Source organism: Symphodus melops, assembly GCF_947650265.1.
Source record: "Symphodus melops genome assembly, chromosome: 5".
NCBI lineage: Eukaryota > Metazoa > Chordata > Actinopteri > Labriformes > Labridae > Symphodus > Symphodus melops.
In genome coordinates, this window is record NC_136695.1 from 11,127,191 (window position 1) to 11,139,222 (window position 12,032).

The window sequence follows — 12,032 nt, forward strand, 5'->3', positions numbered from 1 at the left end:
CAATTAGTTTTTTTCCTGGTTACATTATTTAATTTAATAAAATTAATAAGTAAATCAGCAGATTTCTTTCAATGGGTATTGTTGAGGATAATGCTAATTTTAATCCAAAAATGATTTAAGCATTTGGAAGTATTTATTCTTTAAATTCTTTTAACAGGTCATATTGGCCTTCTTTATCTTTTTTCAGAATTTCTGTTTACAATCATATCATTGTAAACTTGAAGCTCATGTGTCTGCCACATCTTTCCAGTTTAAAAGACTTGTATTTGTTGGGGATGATCTCTGATAAATACAGATGAGTAAAGTAAGGACAATTGTTCTTGCACAACATGGGGTGGCTGTAGCTCAGTGGAAGAATCTCTGTAGTTACTAAAAAAGCTTCCATATTTTTTTTTTTATCATATTCTCAAATACAGAGCGGTCCCATGGAGGACCAATACTAGATTGAACATGTGTAAAGAAGTATTGATCGATAAATTGAAAATTAGTAAACCTGTGAGTGCAGTCACTCTTTCTACTCATTGAGAGAATCAACTCACTGCAGTCAGATGTGTGTGTGGCTCTGATTGGCTTTGATTGAGCTCAGGTGTGGGGAGGTTTTATATACTCTGAGTGTCCAGTGCTCTGTGCTGACTCATTATCTCACCTTCAGAGGTAGTGAGTGGTTCGCCCTGTGAAATTGTGCGTGTGTGCGACTGAGAAATGGGAGATATTGTGACACAGCAAACAAGAAGGGAATCAATACAAACAGCATTTTTACTTTTACATGTTTTATTCCCCCTCAGAGTCATTACTTTCCTCAAACTGATAGGAAGTAAGTCTTGTAAGTAAGACAAAAATAATAATAAAAAAAACATACAATAAGAGCATTACATGGTACATTAATTACATATTCACAGCGCTGATAATTGAACACAAATAAACAGCTTGTCCAAACTCAATCTTTAGAATTTGATCTTCAGGCAACATGCAATCCCTTTGCTGCAGCAGCCACAGCAAAATCTCCACTTAATGCGTCGGTTCTGTGTGTTGTAGAAATATGGCATCTGCAAGGAAGACAAAAGACATGAGGAAAGTGTTCATCTCCAGCATTATCACTCAGTCAGTTTATTCACTCTGCTTACATGAACACAACTGCTGGCACTCATCAAAACACATAAGAACACTCGTATGTGATTATGTTCTGAAAATTAATTTAATTCATTCAGTTAATGTACCATCGATGAGTCCACTGGGATCTCTGGAAGTTCAGCGACTTGATTCTCATTGCTCATTGGCTCCTCCAGTTCAACCTGTTAATGATTAAAATACATTTTATCAAGTTTGTTGGAAATTCATGAAAAAGAATATCGACACAGGTTGGACTAATTGTACATGTCCAAAACGGATACCAGTCCATCCCAGCAGGGAGAGTCACCACACACTTTGTTTCAATCACAGAGGTAGTTACAAGAAGCATCAATAAACTTTTTTATGTCATGGGAAAATTGTAATCAAAACCTAAATGCAGCAAGAAAAGGCACTATAGTAACAATCATACGAAACAAATAAACCAAATCTCCTCATTCAATCCATTAGGAATGAGAGTACCCAGAGAATGGATCCAATGTGTCTCTGTATCAAGAAGGAGTTTGTGCCTTAGTATGGAGGATTTCTGTTTATACATCACAGACTGAAACTTATGTTTGTTTTTCTTAACATAAAAAAATACCAAAAAACTAATTTTAAGAAAAAAGTGTACCTGTATCTGATAATGTCATAAAGATTAGTTTCACTCATTCAGTTCACTTAATGTACCGTGTTTGAGTCCTCTGATACGTCTGGAAGTTCAGCCACTGGATTGTCTTTGCTCATTGGTTCCTCCACTTCTTGAACCTGTTAAAGAAGAAACCAGATGTTATTATGTTTGATGAAAATTCATGACAAATAAAAGCAAAGACAAAAATAAAAAGTTCTTACCTCAGGTAATGCTACAGCAGAGTTCTGCTGAACACACATAAATGTGAGCATAGTGGCCACAACGAATAAAAGATTGAATGCCTTCATCTTGGTTTGATCTGTTGTTGGATTCTTTCACTCGGTTTTGTGACTCCTGTTCACTTTCTCAAGTTCTTCTTCTGTCTGATGGTTTACATGGGAATCTGTTGATATTTATACTCCATAGGTTTTGTTATCACTGATGCTTATCACTCTCTGAGGGATGCTGAGAATGAGAACAAGGGAACTACTGTAACAATTCCAGGAATGGAAGATAAGGACAGTCTTGTTATGTTGTTTATATGTAATGAATACATTAATCATTAATATACTTCCTGCTCCACCAAAACCACCATCAACGGGCATCAGGTGTCACATTCAGTAACCAATGGGTGACATCCTTGAGACTTCATTCATGTTTATTTAAAGTCTTTGCTCACATGTAGGAGTGTGTGGAGGACAATTATCTTTTACATTTATTCAGTGGAAGGGAGCCTTTCTTGAAAAAGAGGTTTTTAACTTCAATGGGACATTCCTGGATAAATAAATGTTGAATAAAAATAAAATAAAATAAAATGAACTGTACAGGCTTTTACTTGGGTGCAGGGTTTGTTTGTTTTCTTAACTCTCTTTTATTCCCAGGAAAACCTCATCTGAAATGAAGAATCTCAATTACAAGAGCGTCAGAATACAGCTGCTGCAGCTTTCTGAATAAAATCATTCTGTTTATTACTGAGTTTGATGACACTGACAAAAACACTGTAATCCATGCATGTTACAGTTTATCAGGTTCCATTTTTGTTGTATTTTTTAAATTCTCAGTACAGTTCAGTGCTTGTATATTTAATAGGTGAGCCCCTCTTCTGTCATCTTGTCCCACCACCATCCCAATCACGCAGATCATGAAGTAAATAAGCACCTGCTGTTCCCAGTTAGTTTGCCCCTTGAAGGTAGCTGTGTGTGGCTAGGTGTGAGTTAAGCCCTGTGGACGTAAAAACTGTCAGTTGGAATCAAATTATCCTGTTATAGTACAGTTCAGATGGTGATTGTAGCCATTGGGCTTCAGGTATGTAGGTTAGATGAAGACAAGGGGCATTTAAACAAATCTGCAGCAAGTTTGAGTGTGAAGAGTGGAAAGTTGTTATTGTGCTCAGTAATGATAAAGGCCACGTTCACCCATTCCACGTGGCTAAAGCAAGTGAGAAAATAGAATGTGCTTGGTGGACTTTGGGCCTATCAAGGAAACCTTGATTGTAAAGAAGCATCCCCACCACAGCATCCATCTGTAAGCTCTGACTGTGCATTTTAGATATCCTGCCATCACTTATCTGCAATGAAAACACAAATTCACATAAAGAGTGTGTTTCTGCAAACAAAGACAAAAATATCAACACCACATCTGTGTAAATTTACACAAAATGACTGATCTAGAAACGCATATGTGACATTCACATAAGCAGTGAGTACAGTAGGTTGTTCTTTTTTCTAGTCCGTCAGTTAAAGAGTAAAGGGATGAGCCGGCCTGCTGACCGTCCCAATCCATGTTAACCCGGTGTAGATACGGCTCAGACAACATAACAGACAGCGGGACTTAGGTCTCATAGTCATGTGGACAGTCAGGACTCGGAGATATTTGAGTAATAATAATATTGGGGTATATGTACGGAAAAAATTGATCAGGATTTTTAATATACAGCAAAACATTATCATCAATGATAATGGGATTCATCATAATCCCAGATTATGCTTAATGAATGTTGAAAAATTTATTGATGAAAGACACAGTCACAAGATGAGATGTTTGCTAGATGATGGGTCAAAATTCAATAATGGTGTTGTAAATCTCGTTTTGAATCCCTCCCTTTTCACTGTTTGTTGTACGCACGTGTGGGATGGATGTCTTGGACGCAGACTTCATTAATGACTTATTCTTATCAGAGATATTTGCAGAAGTAATACTGGATTTATGCAAATGTGTAAGATGTAACATATTCAGCTTTTTACAGAGCCAGAGCTCAAAAGGCCTTGAAGGTCTGATCGAGCATTGGAGGACTCCTCCATGAGGCCGATACTTCTGATTTGCATTATGAATCAGATTTAATGCCAAGGTGACGAAGCAATAATAATAAGGTATATGTAAGGAAAATATTGATCAGGATTCTGAAGATATAGCGAAACAACATCATCAATGATATTGGGATTCATCATAATCCCAGAATGTGCTTAATGAATGTTGAAACAGATATTCATGAAAGACGCAGTCAAAAACTGATATGTTTGGAAGATGATGAAAGGTCAACATTCAATAATGATGTTTTAAATCTCGTTTTGAATCCCTCCCTCATCACTGTTTGTTGTACGCACGTGTGGGATGGACTTCTTGGACGCAGACTTAATCACTGACTTGTTCTTATCATTGTATGTTTCTGCTACTGACTGGCACCTGAGAACAGAGGTTGACTGTGCACGTTCCCCTGTTGGTCATTTAGATTAAACTGGAGTATTCTAATCTGCAAGTCTATTTGAGGTCTACTTGCTTTCTTCCTTACAGGGATTTACAATCTTTGATCCCAGGACCTTTTCTCACTGTCTTTTCTGAAGGTCAGAACTGTACTGGAGAAAAATGTTTGCAAGTTTGCTGCTCACTTTACCTGGATCTTTACCTGGAAAAAAACAAGACTGCACAAGCTGGACTTCTTGAACACTTTCAAGAGGAAATCAATAGATTAAAACAATTGATGTGTTTTCAGATGATCTTGATAAACATTTGCTCATTGAATTTCAGTTTTTATGTCTTTAAAAATATATATTTTTTTTGTACGTGAATGTGTGGATGCCTGTTTGAAAGTAGATTTTTTTATCTCAATGAGTTTTTTTCCTGGTTACATTATTCAATTTAATAAAATTAACAAGTAAATCAGCAGATTTCTTTCAATGGGTAATGTTGAGGATAATGCTAATTTTAATCCAAAAATGTTTTAAGCATTTGGAAGTATTTATTCTTTAAATTCTTTTAACAGGTCATATTGGCCTTCTTTATCTTTTTTCAGAATTTCTGTTTACAATCATATCATTGTAAACTTGAAGCTCATGTGTCTGCCACATCTTTCCAGTTTAAAAGACTTGTATTTGTTGGGGATGATCTCTGATAAATACAGATGAGTAAAGTAAGGACAATTGTTCTTGCACAATATGGGGTGGCTGTAGCTCAGTGGAAGAATCTCTGTAGTTACTAAAAAAGCTTCCATAGGTTTTTTTTTTATCATATTCTCAAATACAGAGCAGTCCCATGGAGGACCAATACTAGATTGAACATGTGTAAAGAAGTATTGATCGATAAATTGAAAATTAGTAAACCTGTGAGTGCAGTCACTCTTTCTACTCATTGAGAGAATCAACTCACTGCAGTCAGACGTGTGTGTGGCTCTGATTGGCTTTGATTGAGCTCAGGTGTGGGGAGGTTTTATATACTCTGAGTGTCCAGTGCTCTGTGCTGACTCATTATCTCACCTTCAGAGGTAGTGAGAGGTTCGCCCTGTGAAATTGTGTGTGCGCATGTGCGACTGAGAAATGGGAGATATTGTGACACAGCAAACAAGAAGGGAATCAATACAAACAGCATTTTTACTTTTACATGTTTTATTCCCCCTCAGAGTCATTACTTTCCTCAAACTGATAGGAAGTAAATCTTGTAAGTAAGACAAAAATAATAATAAAAAAAAAATACAATAAGAGCATTACATGGTACATTAATTACATATTCACAGCGCTGATAATTGAACAAAAATAAACAGCTTGTCCAAACTCAATCTTTAGAATTTGATCTTCAGGCAACATGCAATCCCTTTGCTGCAGCAGCCACAGCAAAATCTCCACTTAATGCGTCGGTTCTGTGTGTTGTAGAAATATGGCATCTGCAAGGAAGACAAAAGACATGAGGAAAGTGTTCATCTCCAGCATTATCACTCAGTCAGTTTATTCACTCTGCTTACATGAACACAACTGCTGGCACTCATCAAAACACATAAGAACAATCGTATGTGATTATGTTCTGAAAATTAATTTAATTCATTCAGTTAATGTACCATCGATGAGTCCACTGGGATCTCTGGAAGTTCAGCGACTTGATTCTCATTGCTCATTGGCTCCTCTAGTTCAACCTGTTAATGATTAAAACACATTTTATCAAGTTTGTTGGAAATTCATGACAAAGAATATCGACACAGGTTGGACTAATTGTACATGTCCAAAACGGATACCAGTCCATCCCAGCAGGGAGAGTCACCACATACTTTTTTTCAATCACAGAGGTAGTTACAAGAAGCATCAATAAACTTTTTTATGTCATGGGAAAATTGTAATCAAAACCTAAGTGCAGAAAGAAAAGGCACAATAGTAACAATCATACGAAACAAATAAACCAAATCTCCTCATTCAATCCATTAGGAATGAGAGTACCCAGAGAATGGATCCAATGTGTCTCTGTATAAAGAAGGAGTTTGTGCCTTAGTATGGAGGATTTCTGTTTCCATATCAAAGACTGAAACTTGTTTTTCTTAACCTAAAATATACCAAAAAACTGATTTGAAGAAAAAAGTGAACCAGTATCTGATAATGTCATAAAGATTAGTTTCACTCATTCAGTTCACTTTATGTACCATGTTTGAGTCCTCTGATACATCTGGAAGTTCAGCCACTGGATTGTCTTTGCTCATTGGTTCCTCCACTTCTTGAACCTGTTAAAGAAGAAACCAGATGTTAATATGTTTGATGAAAATTCATGACAAATAAAAGCAAAGACAAAAATAAAAAGTTCTTACCTCAGGTAATGCTACAGCAGAGTTCTGCTGAACACACATAAATGTGAGCATAGTGGCCACAACGAATAAAAGATTGAATGCCTTCATCTTGGTTTGATCTGTTGTTGGATTCTTTCACTCGGTTTTGTGACTCCTGTTCACTTTCTCAAGTTCTTCTTCTGTCTGATGGTTTACATGGGAATCTGTTGATATTTATACTCCATAGGTTTTGTTATCACTGATGCTTATCACTCTCTGAGGGATGCTGAGAATGAGAACAAGGGAACTACTGTAACTATTCCAGGAATGGAAGATAAGGACAGTCTTGTTATGTTGTTTATATGTAATGAATACATTAATCATTAATATACTTCCCACTCCACCAAAACCACCATCAACGGGCATCAGGTGTCACATTCAGTAACCAATGGGTGACATCCTTGAGACTTCATTCATGTTTATTTAAAGTCTTTGCTCACATGTAGGAGTGTGTGGAGGACAATTATCTTTTACATTTATTCAGTGGAAGGGAGCCTTTCTTGAAAAAGAGGTTTTTAACTTCAATGGGACATTCCTGGATAAATAAATGTTGAATAAAAATAAAATAAAATAAAATGAACTGTACAGGCTTTTACTTGGGTGCAGGGTTTGTTTGTTTTCTTAACTCTCTTTTATTCCCAGGAAAACCTCATTTGAAATGAAGAATCTCAATTACAAGAGCGTCAGAATACAGCTGCTGCAGCTTTCTGAATAAAATCATTCTGTTTATTACTGAGTTTGATGACACTGACAAAAACACTGTAATCCATGCATGTTGCAGTTTATCAGGTTCCATTTTTGTTGTATTTTTTAAATTCTCAGTACAGTTCAGTGCTTGTATATTTAATAGGTGAGCCCCTCTTCTGTCATCTTGTCCCACCACCATCCCAATCACGCAGATCATAAAGTAAATAAGCACCTGCTGTTCCCAGTTAGTTTGCCCCTTGAAGGTAGCTGTGTGTGGCTAGGTGTGAGTTAAGCCCTGTGGACGTAAAAACTGACAGTTGGAATCAAATTATCCTGTTCTAGTACAGTTCAGATGGTGATTGTAGCCATTGGGCTTCAGGTATGTAGGTTAGATGAAGACAAGGGGCATTTAAACAAATCTGCAGCAAGTTTGAGTGTGAAGAGTGGAAAGTTGTTATTGTGCTCAGTAATGATAAAGGCCACGTTCACCCATTCCACGTGGCTAAAGCAAGTGAGAAAATAGAATGTGCTTGGTGGACTTTGGGCCTATCAAGGAAACCTTGATTGTAAAGACGCATCCCCACCACAGCATCCATCTGTAAGCTCTGACTGTGCATTTTAGATATCCTGCCATCACTTATCTGCAATGAAAACACAAATTCACATAAAGAGTGTGTTTCTGCAAACAAAGACAAAAATATCAACACCACATCTGTGTAAATTTACACAAAATGACTGATCTAAAAACGCATATGTGACATTCACATAAGCAGTGAGTACAGTAGGTTGTTCTTTTTTCTAGTCCGTCAGTTAAAGAGTAAAGGGATGAGCCGGCCTGCTGACCGTCCCAATCCATGTTAACCCGGTGTAGATACGGCTCAGACAACATAACAGACAGCGGGACTTAGGTGTCATAGTCATGTGGACAGTCAGGACTCGGAGATATTTGAGTAATAATAATATTGGGGTATATGTACGGAAAAAATTGATCAGGATTTTTAATATACAGCAAAACATCATCATCAATGATAATGGGATTCATCATAATCCCAGATTATGCTTAATGAATGTTGAAAAATGTATTTATGAAAGACACAGTCACAAGATGAGATGTTTGCTAGATGATGGGTCAAAATTCAATAATGGTGTTGTAAATCTCGTTTTGAATCCCTCCCTTTTCACTGTTTGTTGTACGCACGTGTGGGATGGATGTCTTGGACGCAGACTTCATCAATGACTTATTCTTATCAGAGATATTTGCAGAAGTAACACTGGATTTATGCAAATGTGTATGATGTAACATATTCAGCTTTTTACAGAGCCAGAGCTCAAAAGGCCTTGAAGATCGGACCAAGCTTTGGAGGACTCCTCCATGAGGCCGATACTTCTGATTTGCATGATGAATCAGATTTAATGCCAAGGTGACGAAGCAATAATAATAAGGTATATGTAAGGAAAATATTGATCAGGATTCTGAAGATATAGCGAAACAACATCATCAATGATATTGGGATTCATCATAATCCCAGAATGTGCTTAATGAATGTTGAAACAGATATTCATGAAAGACGCAGTCAAAAACTGATATGTTTGGAAGATGATGAAAGGTCAACATTCAATAATGATGTTTTAAATCTCGTTTTGAATCCCTCCCTCATCACTGTTTGTTGTACGCACGTGTGGGATGGACTTCTTGGACGCAGACTTAATCACTGACTTGTTCTTATCATTGTATGTTTCTGCTACTGACTGGCACCTGAGAACAGAGGTTGACTGTGCACGTTCCCCTGTTGGTCATTTAGATTAAACTGGAGTATTCTAATCTGCAAGTCTATTTGAGGTCTACTTGCTTTCTTCCTCACAGGGACTTACAATCTTTGATCCCAGGACCTTTTCTCACTGTCTTTTCTGAAGGTCAGAACTGTACTGGAGAAAAATGTTTGCAAGTTTGCTGCTCACTTTACCTGGATCTTTACCTGGAAAAAAACAAGACTGCACAAGCTGGACTTCTTGAACACTTTCAAGAGGAAATCAATAGATTAAAACAATTGATGTGTTTTCAGATGATCTTGATAAACATTTGCTCATTGAATTTCAGTTTTTATGTCTTTAAAAATATATATTTTTTTGTACGTGAATGTGTGGATGCCTGTTTGAAAGTAGATTTTTTTATCTCAATGAGTTTTTTTCCTGGTTACATTATTTAATTTAATAAAATTGATAAGTAAATCAGCAGATTTCTTTCAATGGGTAATGTTGAGGATAATGCTAATTTTAATCCAAAAATGTTTTAAGCATTTGGAAGTATTTATTCTTTAAATTCTTTTAACAGGTCATATTGGCCTTCTTTATCTTTTTTTCAGAATTTCTGTTTACAATCATATCATTGTAAACTTGAAGCTCATGTGTCTGCCACATCTTTCCAGTTTAAAAGACTTGTATTTGTTGGGGATGATCTCTGATAAATACAGATGAGTAAAGTAAGGACAATTGTTCTTGCACAATATGGGGTGGCTGTAGCTCAGTGGAAGAATCTCTGTAGTTACTAAAAAAGCTTCCATAGGTTTTTTTTTATCATATTCTCAAATACAGAGCGGTCCCATGGAGGACCAATACTAGATTGAACATGTGTAAAGAAGTATTGATCGATAAATTGAAAATTAGTAAACCTGTGAGTGCAGTCACTCTTTCTACTCATTGAGAGAATCAACTCACTGCAGTCAGATGTGTGTGTGGCTCTGATTGGCTTTGATTGAGCTCAGGTGTGGGGAGGTTTTATATACTCTGAGTGTCCAGTGCTGACTCATTATCTCACCTTCAGAGGTAGTGAGAGGTTCGCCCTGTGAAATTGTGCGTGTGTGCGACTGAGAAATGGGAGATATTGTGACACAGCAAACAAGAAGGGAATCAATACAAACAGCATTTTTACTTTTACATGTGTTATTCCCCCTCAGAGTCATTACTTTCCTCAAACTGATAGGAAGTACGTCTTGTAAATAAGAGAAAAATAATAATAATAATAAAAAAAACATACAATAAGAGCATTACATGGTACATTAATTACATATTCACAGCGCTGATAATTGAACACAAATAAACAGCTTGTCCAAACTCAATCTTTAGGATATGATCTTCAGGCAACAGATCTCTTTGCTGCAGCAGCCACAGCAAAATCTCCACTTAATGCGACGGTTCTGTGTGTTGTAGAAATATGGCATCTGCAAGGAAGACAAAAGACATGAGGAAAGTGTTCATCTCCAGCATTATCACTCAGTCAGTTTATTCACTCTGCTTACATGAACACAACTGCTGGCACTCGTCAAAACACATAAGAACAATCGTATGTGATTATGTTCTGAAAATTAATTTAATTCATTCAGTTAATGTACCATCGATGAGTCCACTGGGATCTCTGGAAGTTCAGCGACTTGATTCTCATTGCTCATTGGCTCCTCTAGTTCAACCTGTTAATGATTAAAACACATTTTATCAAGTTTGTTGAAAATTCATGAGAAATAATATCAACACAGGTTGGACTAATTATACATGTCCAAAACAGATACCAGTCCATCCCAGCAGGGAGAGTCACACACCTTTTTTTTCCATCACAATGGTAGTTAACAAGAAGAATCAATTAACTTGTTTATGTCATGGAAAAATTGTAACAAAAACCTAAATGCAGCAGAAAAAGGCACTATAGTAACAATCATATGAAACAAATAAACCAAATCTCCTCACATTTTATCAAGTTTGTTGAAAATTCATGACAAATAATATCGACACAGGTTGGACTAATTACAGTATACATGTCCAAAACGGATACCAGGCCATCCCAGCAGGGGGAGTCACCACACACTTTTTTTCAATCACAGAGGTAGTTACGAGAAGCCTCAATTAACATTTTTATGTCATGGAAAAATTGTGATCAAAACCTAAATGCAGAAAGAAAAGGCACAACAGTAACAATCATACGAAACAAATAAACCAAATCTCCTCATTCAATCCATTAGGAATGAGAGTACCCAGAGAATGGATCCAATGTGTCTCTCTATGAAGAAGGAGTTTGTGCCTTAGTATGGAGGATTTCTGTTTATATATCAAAGACTGAAACTTGTTTTTCTTAACACAAAAAATACCAAAAAACTGATTTGAAGAAAATAGTGTACCAGTATCTGATAATGTCATGAAGATTAGTTTCATTCATTCAGTTCACTTAATGTACCGTGTTTGAGTCCTCTGATACGTCTGGAAGTTCAGCCACTGGATTGTCTTTGCTCATTGGTTCCTCCACTTCTTGAACCTGTTAAAGATGAAACCAGGTGTTATTATGTTTGTTGAAAATTCATGACAAATAAAAGAGTAAATAAAAAACAGTTCTTACCTCAGTTAATGGTACAGCAGAGTTCTGCTGAACACACATAAATGTGAGCATAGTGGCCACAACGACTAAAAGACTGAATGCCTTCATCTTGGTTTGATCTGTTGTTGGATTCTTTCACTCGGTTTGAGAGTCCTCTTGACTTTCTCAAG

The 12,032-nt window shown here is 36.6% G+C and overlaps 2 protein-coding genes across 2 annotated transcripts; both read right to left on the bottom strand.

Annotated features, from left to right (window-relative positions):
- Positions 1-679: 679 nt before the first annotated feature.
- LOC306824524 (uncharacterized protein) lies at positions 680-2,108 on the bottom strand. Its single transcript, XM_079344701.1, has 4 exons — positions 1,960-2,108; positions 1,798-1,875; positions 1,218-1,292; positions 680-1,046 (listed from the first exon to the last, which is right to left on the bottom strand). Exons 1-4 carry the CDS (start codon positions 2,044-2,046, stop codon positions 945-947), a joined length of 342 nt encoding a protein of 113 aa, XP_079200827.1. The 5' UTR covers positions 2,047-2,108; the 3' UTR covers positions 680-944.
- An 8,312-nt stretch (positions 2,109-10,420) lies between these two features.
- LOC306824611 (hepcidin-like) lies at positions 10,421-12,032 on the bottom strand. The gene is made up of 4 exons (XM_079344795.1): positions 11,884-12,032; positions 11,725-11,802; positions 10,892-10,966; positions 10,421-10,720 (listed from the first exon to the last, which is right to left on the bottom strand). The coding sequence occupies exons 1-4, from the start codon at positions 11,968-11,970 to the stop codon at positions 10,622-10,624; spliced, it is 339 nt and encodes a 112-aa protein (XP_079200921.1). The 5' UTR covers positions 11,971-12,032; the 3' UTR covers positions 10,421-10,621.